The 16,776-nt window shown below is 43.6% G+C and overlaps 1 protein-coding gene across 1 annotated transcript; it reads right to left on the reverse strand.

Moving 5' to 3' along the window:
- Positions 1 to 1,358: 1,358 nt before the first annotated feature.
- TCP11L1 (t-complex 11 like 1) lies at positions 1,359 to 16,123 on the reverse strand (the record flags this gene model as incomplete). The annotated part of the gene is made up of 10 exons (XM_080346143.1): positions 16,098 to 16,123; positions 11,666 to 11,831; positions 8,851 to 8,983; positions 6,112 to 6,232; positions 5,339 to 5,559; positions 4,156 to 4,292; positions 3,522 to 3,718; positions 2,984 to 3,165; positions 1,799 to 1,971; positions 1,359 to 1,594 (listed from the first exon to the last, which is right to left on the reverse strand). The coding sequence occupies exons 2-10, from the start codon at positions 11,817 to 11,819 to the stop codon at positions 1,359 to 1,361; spliced, it is 1,554 nt and encodes a 517-aa protein (XP_080202269.1). The 5' UTR covers positions 11,820 to 11,831; positions 16,098 to 16,123.
- Positions 16,124 to 16,776: the final 653 nt, after the last annotated feature.

Raw genomic sequence — 16,776 nt, forward strand, 5'->3', positions numbered from 1 at the left:
TTTTTTTTTTTAAGGAAGAAAACGCATTCTATTTTGGATAGTCTGGTACTTGGGACACTTACTGTTTATAACTATGAACTTTGATTGAATAAAATAATCAAATGTTGATGACTGTAACACAGCGTTCTGCTCAACTAGAGGAAACTTTCAAACACACTTACCTCCCAGCTGAGTCTGGAACTGCAATAAGGCTGTAAGATCATTGAGCTCTCCCGTGAACACTCGTTAATTATAACACGTAGCTAATTAAATTCAAGACCTACAAATATTTGAAGTTTCAAGAACACCTCTACAAAGTGGAAAAAAATCTACTGAAAATATCCCCTGTATATTCAAACTAACAATAAATCATTCACTTCTCACAGTACATTAAAATCATTTATACTTCCGATAGTGCTCTGCACTTCTTGGATATTCTTGAAGACATGATTGAACGTGCAACCATCCCCAGTTGACGTTTTAAAAAACAAGTAAAATCTTCAATCTAAAGTTCCACACACTTTAAATCCACCTCCTCAAAATGACAAAGAGTTACTTTTAAGGTTAGTTCTTCCATGTAAAAAGGAGTAAACTACTAGCAAAACAAAGGTAAGAAACGCTACTTTTATCAAAACGTTTTAGCTCTGCCCTTCTGAAGTCTTTACAAGAGATAAATACAGCCGCAATCTATAAGATTGCCACCTTGGTAAGTACTGTACATAGCAGAGGACAGTTACCCAATAACCAGAAAATTTGCTACAAAAATATATATTATGTGTTTTGTAACATCTGCAGGTAAACAGCAAAAAAATGCTATTAAAAATGCAGTAAAATGCAGAAAAAACTAGTAGCCTACCATATGAACCATAATGTTACAATAAAGTGCTGTTTGGCTTTGTTTTTTGCCTGTTTCTCTTAGCTAGAATTGTAACTTATTTCTTAAGTCTTTACAGTAAGACTTTTTTAAAGCCAAATCACCTCTGCTGGGAAGGACCACTGCTAATCTGCTCTGGATTACTTAAACTAAATTCACGGTAAATTAGACTAAAATGCCCTAAAATGAGCCACTCGAAAACAAAGTTTGCTTCTTAAACTTGTCCTACGTAGCCTCTGCTCAAAAATCTAAAAATTGCAGCCAGAAAACTACCAAGACATTCCCCCCCCGCCCCCAGGTTGCATACTTACATTAAAAATGCATCTCACCATTTACTTCAGAACCCCTTTTGCATCTCATGTATTTTCCTAATCAGTCATCACTAGTGAATTAAAAGGAACCAGTATTTACATGGAAAGCTGTTTTCCTAGACAAACATTGGTGCAATTTTTTTGTTAAATAGCTGACAAAGTGAATACCGTTTCGGTAGCACACAAACTGGGGTTTATGATTCTTCTGCCTTCCCTACACGCTGGGATTCTTCCTTAGTCAGTATTTTGCCAAGGACTGCGTCATAGTAAGGGCTGAAGACCATTTTGTTGTAGTTGACAAGACGAACATACTTGACAGCGATCTCTTCCAGCTCCCTTTGAATAGGGCTTAATCCTCCCGGAACAGCAGGTAACAATTTCTGGTGACTGGATGCAAGATAATTCTCCAGAAACTTTTGAATTCGAGAATCTGGAAAAATTGGAGCAAGGGTTTTGGTTTGTTTTCAAAAGAGACAATCAGAGGGTAATCTCAGGTAAACTACAGAAAGCCCGCACACAGTAAATAAGTATTTGAGACAGATTAAGTGAAAAACCATGCAGTACATGCCACCAATGGTTTTACACAGACGGACGAGGCGTCACCTGGGGAGAGAGCGTTCCCGTCCCAGCGTACCTAGCAGCTTGCAGATGGTGTTGTCCGGGTTCGCCACAGCTTGGATTTGTCCTTTGAGCACGGTCTCTCTCTCGGCTGAGAACGGCGTGAAGCCGTGCTGGGCAAGGCAGCTGTTGAGCTCCGCACACACCTTCTCAGCCACGCTGGCCAGGGATTCCTGCAGGTTAAAGGAGCTAGAGAATGCGGAGCAGAGCATTACTGCACTATTTTAGTTACTCACTTTTTCCCCCCACCTTTTAAAGACAAACTATTCCATTACCATTGCCTTATTTATCAAATGTAATGGAAGAAGTGTAATCTAGATAAAGGCCAGGACTATAAAGAATAATACATGTTATATATTGAAAAACAAACTTGAGATATAAAACAAGGAGGTAGGACAGCACTAAATATTTCCAGTCTGAACAATCCATGCAAATAAGAGCTGACTTTCCTACTACCCAGACAGCTCTGACTAATGCAAAAAAAGCATTATCACCCCAGCACGTGTACAGCGTTGGTCTCAATCTGCCAGCAGCGTACCATACTGCACTCCGAGTCTGCAGGGAGCCTGGCCCAACCTGGGAGCGGGGTTACCCGCTCCCACTCTCGTGTGCCAACCAGGCATTGCAAAAAACATCCTCTGAAAAAAGGTGCATGCACATATCAGGAAAGAGCAGAGCAAGAAAAGACAGCCTTGAGTCAGCTGAATACGAATTGTCGGCCTGGGCTCATAAGAAGCCCTCATCGCTCCCTCTACATGTTCTGTAGTCCACAGCCAGGGAGAGGTTTGTGGGAAACTGTAGCAGGTCTGTGGAATCCTTGACAGAAAATATGGGAGTAGAGATCAGCCTTGAGATATTAAGATTTACCCTTGAGAAGGATGGGAGTAAAGGAGTATCCGGAGAGAGGAGAGATGTACCCGTGAGAGAGAAGGGGATAGAAGAATAACATGGATGATAGAAAAATTAACCAATGAGATGTTAGTGCTGTAACTTTGTAACCAATAGTGAAAAGACACATGAACTGGTAAAATTGTATAAAAATGCACTTGTAGCAATAAATGGCATCTATTACTTTCATCTTGAAAGAACCTGGTCCATGTCGTTTGTCCGTCTCAACCGCGACAGAGGTTTAAACTGATTATTTACGCGGGTGAAAACAGAACCACACCTGCCCTGTGTGACGAGGTTACTCAACACTCACGGGTGATGCATCCCTGCCAGCAGCACCTTCACAATGCTTTTGATTTTCTCAGCAAATCCAGGCACATCAACGAGTGCCGCGCCTGCTGCACTGAACGTGACCAGAAGGACAGTCCCGGTCACCACGAGCTGCTCCAGCTCCAGCTGTATTTCCTGAAAGCGGCTCTGGTCCATCAGCACCGTCTGCAAAGAACGAGGGAGGCAGCACAGAACAGGGTCAGGATGCTGGGCTGGGAAGGGGCGTTGCAATGCTCAGCTATTTGCCGCAGTGAAGACACGACAAAAACACAAGTAAGAGGAACACATGCTCAACAGGAAGGTAACAGGAACAAACCAAAAAGAATTAACTCCTCTTTTCCAACTAAGGCAGTTTCAATACTGAAAAAGAGGAGCCCACCAGAAGAGCTACAAGAGTTCTCAATCAAGACATTAATGTTTTAGTATTGTTACAAGGCTAGAAATTCAAACAGCTTCTGTTAGATCCCGGAAACAGAAAAGTAGAACAAGCACAGAAATCAATTTTGCTGTTCAATACCTACTTCTGGAAAAGGCCTGTTTACATGATCCCACTTTAGGAGCTTCAGATAGGCCTGGTTTTGTACAGCAGTGGAGGACAAGGCAGAAGCTCCACCAGTGGCACTGTCATCACTACAGTGGGGAGGCAACATTTTACACCTCAGCTTTACGAGGTCATCTGCTGCTTCTTGCAACCACCTTGTGACAAAGTCTAAAGAATCTGGAAGAGCAGGGGGAAAAAAAATCTTGTGAAGAAAATTCCTTCTAAAAGTTAGTGGTTTTTTCCCCACTACTAGTTTCCAAATAATCCCATTAGTTACTATTCGTAATACCCATGATATCAGTCATTGACATGCATTTCATCTATTGCATCAAGCAGAACATTAAACCAAAACTAAAACCACACAGCTACAGGAAATGGGAGTTGAGATGATGTTGGCTAATTATACTCTACACCGTATTGAAATGAAACTAAACTCCAGCGCACTAAGCACAGAACTGTTGTTCCAGCAGATTGTTTCAAACCACACGAGTTGTCATTTACCATATAAATTCTAGAATTTATAAAAAAGTCTGATTTGTTTTCACGATCTACAAGCAAAGACACACAGTTTACTGGGAGGTCAGAGGGGAAGAAAGAAAGGAACAAAGTCATACTTGGCTGTTTCTCAAGAAACTCCTGAAACTTCTTTCTTTCATATTCAGCAGACTGCTGCATTAATTTTGGCCTAATACTACTGACAGCGAAGTTTGCCATATCCATTTTCATTAGGTCTAATACAGAGAAAATTGCTCTAAACAAACAAACAGAAAAAGTTATTCAAGGCTGCAGATGTTTAAGAAGTACCGTTTACAAGATTTATTATTACAGATTGTCTGAGGAAAGAGCAAAAACATGCATGGGAAACATTAACAGGGCACTTAATCTAAGAGCAGGAGACAGAGAGAAAGCTTGAGCGAGTATGTACACGCATGCATGTGCCTCTTCCAAGCAGGAAATAAATCTTGTTTTCCTGTAAAAAAAGCCTCCATGCAATTAACTTTTCTAGCTCCATTGATTATATTTCCCAGGATGTGCCACATCATACGTCGAATGCATAAAGAGATATCCAGGCTTTCACACTTGCACACTATCTCTGTTGGCAGCCTATGAAGCCAACCCCAGTGGGAAGTGAACAGTCAGATCCAACAGAAAAAACACCTTAATTTCAAAGCAACCTAATTCCTGCTGGCAATATTTCTGCCAAGTCAATCCTGAACTCTCAAAAGCTTATCAAACTATAAACCAACAAGGTTAACACCATTTCCTCGTAGCTACCGAGACCCTGAGCTGTTCGAGTGGGAGCACAGCGACCAGGCAGAAGTGCTCTAGATGTGGTGTGTATAACACATTCCCTTCACAACTGAAAGGTTTTTATACAGGGAGGGGGTGGGGCGCCAAGGGAGCTGAAATTGCCAAAAAAGGAAGAACTAGTTGGACAACAATAACACCTTTTTCATATGCTCCTGCTTGCTTCGCCCCCCGCTTCTGCTGTTTGTATTAGATGTTGATACAAGCTGACCATTCACCTGGTATCTTCAGGCTTTTGTGCATTTGGCATCTGAGCAAATGTCACTCAGCAACATGCAGGGACCAGACAAATACTCCAGTTCACCAGAACAAAGATGATCCTTGTTAAAGATTTCTGGAGCATCTCTCCCCAACACACCCACAACTACATCCCCTTCCCATTGCTCTTTTTTTCTACAAAGATCTGCAGGTTGCCCTGTTGGAAAACCCCGACGCATCTAAAATTATTTAAGGGACTCTCAACACGACTAATAAATATAATTTCAGTACCTGAAGAGAGGAACTATTTCATGAATATCTTTCAGTTTCTTAATTTCTTCATCTCGAGCTGGAGCACAGAGCGTCCCCATCATCCCAATAACAAATTCAACCAACTTAGAAATGTCAAGGGCCCCATTCTCTGCCTCCTGTTTTATCAAATCCAGATCAAGAACTTCTGTAATCTGGCTTCTCAGCCTAGTATGACCAGGCAACAAGAAAGACAGGAGAGTCTGAAACGGAAAGTTTTTAGCAGTATATTAGTTTTACGTATCAAAGGCTACAAGGATCAAAATAGTTATTGAGACACTTTTTATTACAACTAATTGCCTTTTACAAGTGGAATCTTTTTTCTTTTCTCTTTTTTTTTTAACCCAACCAATCATTCACCAACTGCAACTATTTCACCTCATTCTGTACGATACTGAAGTTGCTATCTATAGTAAGATCATAGTTAAGACTCCCACGCTTGGCTCTGTCAGCCCAGTGTCAGAGCCTCTCATTGACTCCATAATTAATACTACTGTGATAACACAAAGGAAGCTTGGAATTATGAAACCAGTATTACTTACCTTTTATTCATCTTACTTGGTTTTGCATTTGTTTTTACATTCAAATTTCTCCTCTGGCATTACACAACTTATATTTGTTCACAGGCAATGGTACAGTAATGAAAAATATCAAGAAAGTCCTTTATGAACAGCCCAGCTTCAGTCACTTTTGGTCATTCATATCAATGCAGCTACTCAAAGTCAATAACGTACCTTGGTGTCACATCATCTTACCTCTTTAATTTCTCCCAATAGTTTAATTGCATGGTCATATGTCGGTGGATCTTCCTTTAGCTGAGCTTCCAGACAATCCCAGAAAGCTTTATGCACAATATCTCTCACTTTTTTTTCTAAGCTGTGGGTAAATATGACCAGTTAAAAAGAACAACATCTGTATCTGCGCCACCTTACAAAGATAACCTGCAGCTCCTGAAGAACAGCATGTAACAGTATAACATAAGAATGAATTTATGAGGATTAACAGAAAAGAGATCTGTCATTTTAAATTATTCAGAAAAGCAAGAAAAACTGGACACAAGACTTGGAGTGGCTTATATCCTAATAGAGGGTTGCGCGTAAGCAAAGGGAGCTACAAATTAAAATCCGTCAAAGAATCTGACATATGCTACATCCAATGTAAACAACTGGAAGAAAAACAACAACAACAACAACAAAATCACAAAAATTCCAGCTTGTCTTCAGAAGACCAGTATTCATGTTCCTTTCAAAAGCCTGACTAAGTAAATGCAATTTTACTCAGAAAAATTCATTAAGTAAAGCTAACAGAAATGAAGTCACTTCCCCAACACAAAAGCTTCGGCACTTCAACGCAAAAATAATGCAACTACTCTGAGATTAAGGCCCAGTTCAGTTTGTGTAAAAAAGAAATGAATTCCACCGCCTCAGTACCAATTCCTATTTCCAAACACTTCAGTTACTTTTCTTCAGCAGGCAGCTCCTGTTCACCACAGGAAGAAATAACATGCTCACACACACAGGTACGTACCCCAGGGTGAAGGACTGCTCTTTCGTTTCTAGATGGTCAACAACTGCAGCCAAACCCCTCGCTAAAGCCAGATCCAGGGATCTGGTACCAAGGCAGGCCTGGCCCATCACAAAGCCTAGGCATTCCGGAGCAGGGTGAGCTCTGCAATAACTGTGCTGCTGTGGTCAGTGAAACGATGCGAATCAGCCACTCTGGTGAACAATGACAGCTGCTGCTCAGCATCATCAGTGAGCAAAAGCATCCAGCTTCCCAAAGCACGGGATAGCTCTCCAGCTCTTTCTCTTCTTTTATTTTTTTTAGGAGGATAGGGAAAGAAGAATTAAAAATAAAAACAACAACAAAAAAGATAATATACTAAAATCCTTCTTCCCTGAAAAATGTTGAGTTCAATTTCATAGCGCTGAGGCACAGCAGAAAAGTTATCCACCATCACAGCACATATTCACTCGGGAAGCCCACGTGAATAGAAGGGCACTTTCTTAACCATGAGACGTTAAATGAAGCATTTATTTGCAGCCATCAACTGCCGAGCAGAAAACATCTGATTCAAGTTCCTCCAAAAGATGCTTGGACAGAGAAGGTAATGCAGAAGGGGGAGAATAAGATCGGCACGTCTCAAGGGTGCTTTCCATACGCTTGCTTTCGGAGGCAGTGTTTGTGTAGGTCAGAGACAGGTCACCCGTGAACTGCACACACCCTGCATGACCCTATTGTCATGTGCTAGCTCGGTTAAATGTTGTTTGTCCTCAGCGTTTAAAGATGCACAAATCCATTTCCTACCAACTCAGAGGCTGAGACAAGTGAACAAAGTACAGCAGAGACCCTCACCCACTCGACTCAACCCCTACGCAAAGGCAACTCCTGCTGGCACCATGAGGTATTTAATAGCATCAGCACATTTTCTTTAGGTATTGTTATTTAGCAGTCCGGAGCCACTAGTAAAACACCAGTGGTTTAATACGCTGGTGTCAGAGCTGGAAAGACAGCAACAGTGCAGATGACAAGGGAAAATGGGACTGTTCCCATTACGGCCTCTTCCATCAGGAACATTTCCAATTCCAAGCAACATCTTCTCATTTCTAACGCTAACGGGAACCACCATCTCTGTTTTGGGGGAGATGGGCATCAGAGCTTTTGCCTCTGTTGTGACCAATTTCCATAGGGGACAAGCAATGCTAGCCCTCTAAGAGCCACCTGTAGCATATTCTCCTGCAGCACCCGTGCCAGTAATGTGCTTCGAGGTCTCTCAAACACAAACACACACACAGAGCAGTGATTCCAGTGTGGACAAAGTTCCTTCCATGAAATATACACTCACTTTCACAAATCACCCCAGGAAACACATCAACAGCCACATCTCCCTGGGTGCAAAAGAAAAAGGAGCAGCAGACAAAGCATCTGGACTAGGACGGGGTCAAATACACTGGACAATATGTGACCAGACATTAAGGCTTCTGTTCTCCCTCTCCCACAGGGGACTGAACTACTGTAGTGCAGACAGAGAAGGAAAGACTTCAAACTTAAAAGGAGCAAGGACTAACCTAATAAAACATAGGAATCTCTTCCCAAAAAATCCCTGGAGAAACAGACAGGAAAAGCTAAAATGACCAGAGTTTCACCCTCCTCCCACAGGCAGAGAAAACTTAAAAGATGCTAAGAGCACCACCTGCATCTGCAGCTAGAGTTGGGTATGCAGAGGACAGCAGCCTCAGCCTCCTAGGACAGGGGGACACAGACAGAAACCACACCGCACTGGGATGTGCTCCACGAGGTTTACCTTCCAGGCGCACACATTTCTGGGGAAGCAGAACTGCATGTGCACCACCTTCTTCTTACGTTCTTTCCTACCTCCTGCCAGGCACCGCCAGACAAGATACCAGCTGGAGCCTTTACCTGATCCACTAGAGATGTTCTGCAGTTCTACAAATGCAAATTTTATTTATAAATGTATTTGGTAACAATCTTACCTGTGTTCTGGTAATTCAGCTGGTTTTATCTGGAAGTCTCCATTAACAACGATTTCATGCGCTAATGCCATGTTGGTTACTCCCTTGGCTGTTTCCATGAGCTCTTCTATCGACACAGGCCGAGGAGGACTGGCTGTAACACAAATTAAACTGTCAGACTTATCTATAAAAGCCTGTGGAAAAGAAGCCTGCTAATACTTTTGGATCCTTTCCATGTTGACAGCACAGAAGGCCAAAAGACAGTATCATCTGAAGATTCTTCTCTTTTTCTTCCCTTCCTTTCCCAGCTGGTAGATGACACAGGTTTGGAGTATTACAGAAGACAAAGGAGGGAACCCCAGTTGATATTCTGGGCTCAATCTGTCAATTGCTTCCAAGTTCTATCAAGCTCTTTTAAAAAACCAAATCAAAAAAAGCCCCACGTCCAAAGCCCCACTTCTTTGGAACTGCTTAACAGCATCTTAGCATCTTTCTCCATACTGTAGGAAGAAATAATCAAAAATACTGATGTTTTCACTGTGCTGTTTCCCCAATTATCATGCAGATGTTGCCATTTCAATTTTATATTTTTCAAGGAAGCGAATTCGTCTCTAAAGCAATTGGCAAACAAACCACATTAAGCAGTACACACTATTAGCTAATAATTCTCACGACTTCCAGTGCAACTGGGACTTCTCCAAGGTCTCTTTTTTTTTCCCCAGAGGCCACTGTCAAAGCAACAAAGGACGTCAAGACTAGTCCTAGCACCAGCGCCCAAGACCTCCTCCTCTGGCAGGCATTTGGGACTGACAAGGATGGCAAGCAGCTTCAAATTGGGCCCTGGAGCATACAAGCAAGTAGAAGGAAGTGCCCAATCTGAAAAAACATGCCAGTTTTCATTAGGTCAGGAGACAGAGGTAGAGAGTGACTGTACAAATCTAGACTAGGGGCAGGTAGAGTTTCAGAAAACTTTTATTTGCTTCCTGGATGCACTGGGAATTAAGGCTCCTAATTGTTCTGGCATGCAATAACATCCTCCTGGGAAGCTACAGGCATGGCTGTGGTGCAGGAAGCATCACAGCCCTAAAAACAAGTCAACATGAAGGCAGAGAAGGTGCCAACGGCACTGGCGATGCTGGTTAGGGCAGCAGTCCCATCCCCACTGAAGCCAACCAAAACCTGTTGCCACTCATTCTTTGTGGTAAAGATTCCCCCTGGCTGCACCCTGCAATGCCCTATCAGAAGTTAGGAGAAGCACCACAGCTCTTCCCTGGTCCAGGTATTTGAGAAAAAGGAGAAGGTGAGATCATTACTGTTCTCATGTGAGGCACACAAGGATGGTAAGGTTCATCTTGGTTCCTCCTGAAACCATCTAGTGGAGAGGAAAGTGGGGAAACTGCCCTAATGGCTCGATTCCTCTCTGTGGTTCATTCACTTCAACTACCATGTGGGTGTAGGAGCAACATACTGATGCCCAAAATGAAAGAAAACAACCAGGGATCTTCATAGGCTGGGTTCACTGAAACATGTTTTAGAGAAACTATAATGACTGCCTCATTTGATAATCCAGTTTGATTGGACTTAAGCTAGTAACATAGAAAAGGTCCTTTAAAAGTAACTGTCCATCACTTGACTGCATTCAGAGCTGTCCCAAGTATATACAGCATGGTTCCAATGTGCTAATTTTTCATTAATATCTTGCTTTTTATTGTGCAGCCCTCCTAAACCCTTATTTCCTTTCTGCTTGGAGCTGAATTCTGCCTAGTGATTCTGGGAACACAGCAAGGATTGATATTCTGAGAAGAACTAGCAGCTGAATGAGAGTTCTCTTGTCCGACTGCCAAATGACTTCACCCCAGCAGTGGATGCATTAAAAGCTCAGACTCTCTCATTTACCAAAGAATGCTCTTAAATCATGTTCCTTCATTCTCATATTGTACCTGCTCCCTTACAAAAGGGGAGGGCTTGAGACCAACAATTTCTTTGTGGTAAATGCAGTGCAAGACCAAGCTATGCATTTTACTTTCAGGTGTTTGTATCCTCTCTCCATACATACACCGCATTTCCTACCAGGCAACTAGCAAGACATAGGAACATCTCTGTGTAAAGTGACACTAAGCAAAACACTAAAACTCATTGAAAAATAAAAAGAATGCAACAAATAAAAAGTTACATGCTCACACACTCTCCACAGGAATTTGGAACTAGTTATCTGAGCAGTTCTGCCCCTTTGTATTGAAGACCTGGAATGAGAAAACTTCCCCTTGTCTTTATCTATAGATTTGCCAGAAATAATTGGTAGCCATACTGCACCCACTTCCTCGTGCTAAAAGCAAAAAGACAAAAATACGCCCAGGGAATAAACTTAAAATATGCAGTCCTGCTTGACACTAGAAGTAGTATTACGATTAAATATACAGCTTTCTGTCTGTATTGGGAGGGGGGTGACAGGACGTCACTTTGTTGATAACAGCCTTATGTGCCCTGCTGCAGAAACAGAGGCTGCAAAGATCCAGAAGGTTCAGCTGATAATGGGAACAGCAGCAACATTTTCACTAGAACATGCTGGAGTTAGTGCTTCTCCCTTCTGTGAGTGCAGACACACAAAGGTATCTACGATATACGTGGCTCAGAGCAACATGATTATTGTGAACAATTAAATGCTAAAAACGGGGAGAAAGGTGTTACAGTTTTGAAGCAAATGATCAGGAGTTGCACAATATTTAACCGCAAAACACTCAAACGTGCACAGAATGCTATAAAACACCATAATTGTCCCCACGAAAAAAAAATACAGACTTTTTCTTTTTTAATTGAATAAAGCAGTTTTGCTTACACTTGGGTGTATCATCTCTGTGTGACCCTGGAGCACTCTGTCGTATTCTTTTTCTGACAGACCGATCTGGGTTGTCTGAGCTCTCTTCTTGACCATCCTCCACACCGCTCGATTTTTCTTCACTTGAATGCGGCTTGTCGGGATTCTGAGACATTTTCAGTTGGTTCTTTTCAGAAAAAATTAAAAACAAAAAGAAAAAGGAAATGAATAAGCATTTTCTGGCATGGCTGAGTAGGAAAACATCCCTGGGAGTTCTCCTGATTAAGAAAAAAAAAAAGAATAAAAGGAATATTATGAGGAATTGTATGATGTCATTCCCATAATGGTCAGGGACCTGGACACAGTGACTCACTTCCCATCTTACATAAAATGGGATGCTTTCGACACAGCTGCCATTGACTTAATCTGCTTTCCTAGTAAGTTCTCAAAAATCTGAAACTGTTCCTTCACCATAATGCATACAGATGAGAAAAGATATGTATATTTAGTTTTCCTTCTTAGCATTGCTTATGAGAGAGCAGTAAAAGCACCTTCAGAATGGTATCACAAACAGGTTTTACAAAAAGATTATGCCAAATGAGACACTTCAATGCTACATAGTGATAAAGCTTTCTGAACATAACGTACCCCTGAACTATGATCTGCCCCAACTGCTCAGAACTTAAAAGTTTTCTCTCAAAGCCATCTGAATGCATTAAGAAGCAGGAAAAAAAAAAACAGAGATAACACAAAATTCTACTCCCATATTTTCATTCCATGGAAGAGTCATGGTTTATGTATAAAATATCAGGATTATTTCAAAAACAAAACAACATTAAGACAGTAAAGAACATAGTAACAGTATTTAAAATATTAGTTTATTAAACATTAGCTATTAAAGAATGTTTATATTACATCACTGATACCTGCAGTGTACCCAAAGTTACACTGAAAAAGTGACCATTAGAAAAGCATGTCTCACCATTCATTATCTTCACTCATCACATGCTCAGATTTCCCTCTGAAGAACGTAATTTGTACAGTTTACCATTAAAAACCTGCTATAATACAAGAAGCTACTGTTCAGACCTCAATTTTCCTAAAATCTCTTAGAGAGCATGCGATCTCTCTAACTCATTAAATAACTTGGATGTTCTATGGAGTGGGAAGTGAGGAAGAGTCTGCCTTTCAAAAACAAACAAATGAACAAAGAAAAGAAAGCTCCTGGAAAAACAAACAAACAAAAGCCACAACAAATAAAGTAAACCTTCCTCTTCCATCTAGTATCCCACCGTCCCCCCTTTGAAAATCAGCAAGAAACAAGCTCTCAGCAAGATACGCAGCCTCCAGAGGCACCTCACAGCTACTAGGAAAAACCACTTGCAGTGTCAAAGACTGCACTGAAGAGGCTGCAGCAACAGTGATAAGGATAAAACACAGCACTGAGACTTTTTAATTTTCATACAACAGCTGTAATAACTAACCCTACTCCATCAGTGCTTAAATCGATGATGTGATTCTGCAGGACAGCTGGAAAGCTCAGGGCATGTAAGAAATGGGTTTGTTGAACAATGACTCAGGATCATCATCTTGCTAGATGCACAAGACAACAACATGCAACACTTGTCCACAGCACTGTGTGATTTCTTTTTTAGATAAGAAGACAAGGCATAAAAAGTATGGGATAAACTACAGAGGAAAACCAAGATGTCAGTACAGGTACTGTTAGACCCATGTACGAGCCCCCACCTCCAGCTGGAACACTGTAACTGATGTCCCTGCTCCAAAGGCTCAACCAGCTCCCCTTCCACATACACTGACACTCCCAGCTGGGACAAGAAACGGGCGGGCAGCGCAGCGCTGGGGTTATATTGCCACCCTTTTATTATAGCTAAGGCAGAGCCAGGCCCCAGCTTGATGTAACACAAGGTATCCAGCCCAGCACGCAAGCGGGGAACCGCTGGCTGGAAACAGGAGAAGAGGATCCCTGGTCTAGCGGATAAAAGGTCTGTTAGCGCAAACACTCTCACAGCAAGAAGACAAGCAGCACTGTTAATAAAGAAGTAGTTAACAGAGAAAATCATTGCAACAGTTCCAGTTAAAAAAATAAGGACTGGTTAAACAGAGGGAAACATGTTCAATTTGGCTAGGAAAAAACCATTATCATAAAGGTTTCCACATCCATTCAACCAGAATGTTGTTCTCCCTGTCCATTCTCTTCCACAGAGCACCTTCCTGAAGTCAGAATCTGCAGCACAAAGATGACGCAACCAAGACACACTCAGGTCTTTAATGCACATGCCTTGCACTTCATCCTCACCACCCTTAGAAAAGCAGAGAAACATTACAAGATACCTTACACAGAGGAAATGGAGGTGTGAGTTGAGTTGCCTGAAGGCTCACAGAAGATATTCTAATAAGATATAATAAATGACAGGGTCAAGATGATAATCAGTCTCATGATTACTATCCCAAGCTTTGCCAACCATGCAGACTACATCCTAAAGCAGCGCTTTCCATAAAATGGCAGATCAAGAGCTACAGTCTCAATACAAACTATTTCATTTAAATACCATTTGTTTAAAAAAAAAAGTCCTGTTTCAGCTGTGGAAAGCAGATACAAGAACTCCTGGGCCATTCTACCAAATGACTGTTCAGCAGATGAGGTAAACAGGCACCCTTGTTGCTTTATCTGTTTGGTTTGCAATAGTCTACTCTTTTCTGCTGGATTACTGCTATTGTTTGCCAGGATACCTCTAGAACAAATCCTCTTTCCACTAGGTAAATAAGCTTGACAATACCTCTTCCAAAAGTGTGATCGTCATCTTGCCTTTTACAGAAACAAATCTGACTCTTAATAGAACAAAATCTACTTCTTGGCACTTTCCTTCAATTTACTTTCAATAAAAACAGAAGCACAAGAGAAAAGCCCAACAAATTAAAATTCAAACAAAATATTTTCCACAGGTTCTTTTTCACCAAAGGTCCTTGAATCATCTGACGCACACCAGTATTAAATAAACTCCACTGTGTTTCTGTGGAGTACGCACAGGGCTGAAGCAGCTCCTCCTAACTCCAGCATCACTGCTCTGGATGAGGAGACTGGAACAGGTGCCCCTACCTGCAGGCCAAACACAGAAGCCCTGAGAGCCGCTGTTCTTCCTGGCATAGCCTGCTGGCGTGTGAGTTCTGAATTACAGCTGTCCCTGCGCAGTGTGAGTCACTGGGCTGTGGTGCCAGGCTGGTTTTCAGGGTACCGAGGAGCTGCCTGTGGAGAACCAGGCAGGAGAGATGCTGGGAAGTTCCCAACACTCTCTCATCTGCTCACTTGCCACATCAAAACCCATTTTACCACATAACCCAGCAAAAGGCAAGATGCACCTCAGCTCAGTGTGATGATGCTCTGTTCCTCTTCCGTGTCAAAAAGGCCACTTGTGAACTCCTGCTGTTCTCCCCACCTACGACCTGCTCTGCGTGAGGCCCTGGTGCATCTACAAGAAGAGACCACACAAGGTACCAGAACAAAAACACCACACCAGGCAGCAGCAATGTTGCCATTCACAGAATCACAGAATGTCAGGGATTGGAAGGGACCTCAAAAGCTCATCCAGTTCAATCCCCCTGCCGGAGCAGGAACACCCAGATGAGGTTACACAGGAAGGTGTCCAGGTGGGTTTGAATGTCTCCAGAGAATGAGACTCCACAACCCCCCTGGGCAGCCTGTTCCAGTGTCTGTCACCCTCACTGAGAAGAAGTTTCTTCTCATAATTAAGTGGAACCTCCTGTGTTCCAGTTTGTACCCATTACCCCTTGTCCTATAATTGGTTGTCACCGAGAAGAGCCTGGCTCCATCCTCCTGACACTCACCCTTTACATATTCGTAAACATTAATGAGGTCACTCCTCAGTCTCCTCTCCAGGCTAAAGAGCCCCAGCTCCCTCAGCCTTTCCTCAGAAGGGAGATGCTCCACTCCCTTCATCATCTTTGTTGCCCTGCGCTGGACTCTCTCCAGCAGTTCCCTGTCCTTCTGGAACTGAGGGGCCACAACTGGACACAATATTCCAGATGCGGTCTCTCCAGGGCAGAGCAGAGGGGCAGGAGAACCCCCTCACCCCCCAGCACAGCACCAGTTTCCCTGCCATCCTTCCACAGGGGTTCGGGAGTCCCTTTGCTTGCCCAGCCGGGGCAGCTCCAGCCACAGCGGCCCATCCACGGGCCCCACAGAAAACCCGCCCGGCAGCGCAGCCGCGGGTGGGGGGGGGATGATTTCCCACAAGCCAAACGGGCGAGGCACGGGGAGTGTCAGAGCCTCCCCCGGCCAGCACTCCATCCAGCGCCCTCCCCGGCAAGCAGCCCCTCAGTCAGGCCTTCTCGGGCCCCACAGCGTCAGGCTCCCGGCCCTGGGCCCCCCCCCGCCGCCCTAGCCCTACCGGAGGCCTCCCCGCCGCCTTACCGCCGCTCGGAGACGGAGCCGCGGCCACCGGCTCTAACGGAGCGGCCGCCCAGCCCCGGCTGCCTCACGCCGGCCGGCGTGGCGGGCTGGGCCGCAGGCGCAGCCCCGCGGAGGGGCGGGAACCCGCCCCTCCGCGGGGCTGCGCCTGCGGCCCAGCCCGCCACGCCGGCCCCTTAATCTCCATCCGCACTCTAACACAGATAAATAGGTGTGTGTGCCCCCCACACTGTGCTGATTTGCATTAAATCCACCCAGCAAATGAAAGCGCTGTTGCAGGCCGGGAGCAAGCAAAGAAGCCACAGCTTTTCCGTGTTGATTTACTTACAGACACCTCATCCAGCGCCCATCACAATGTCCCCCAATAATACATTGTCGTGCTGCACACCCAGACATCATCTCACTTGCAGAGAAAGTGATAAACCAGTGGCAACAGACACCAGTAGAGAATGAAGAGTGATATATTACAGGGTAGTGTCTCAAGTTCAACGTCAAGCTCTGGTACTGTCAAATGAGCTGTACCAAACCCAAAGGCCACGCTGCCTTGTACCCACCCGTGAACCTTCTCGGCATCTCTCCTGCCTGGTTCTTCTCCACAGGCAGCTCCTCGGTACCCTGATAACCAGCCTGGCACCACAGCCCAGTGACTCACGCTGCGCAGGGACAGCTGTAATTCAGAGCT

The sequence above is a fragment of the Nesoenas mayeri genome (genome assembly GCF_963082525.1).
Source record: "Nesoenas mayeri genome assembly, chromosome: 5".
NCBI lineage: Eukaryota > Metazoa > Chordata > Aves > Columbiformes > Columbidae > Nesoenas > Nesoenas mayeri.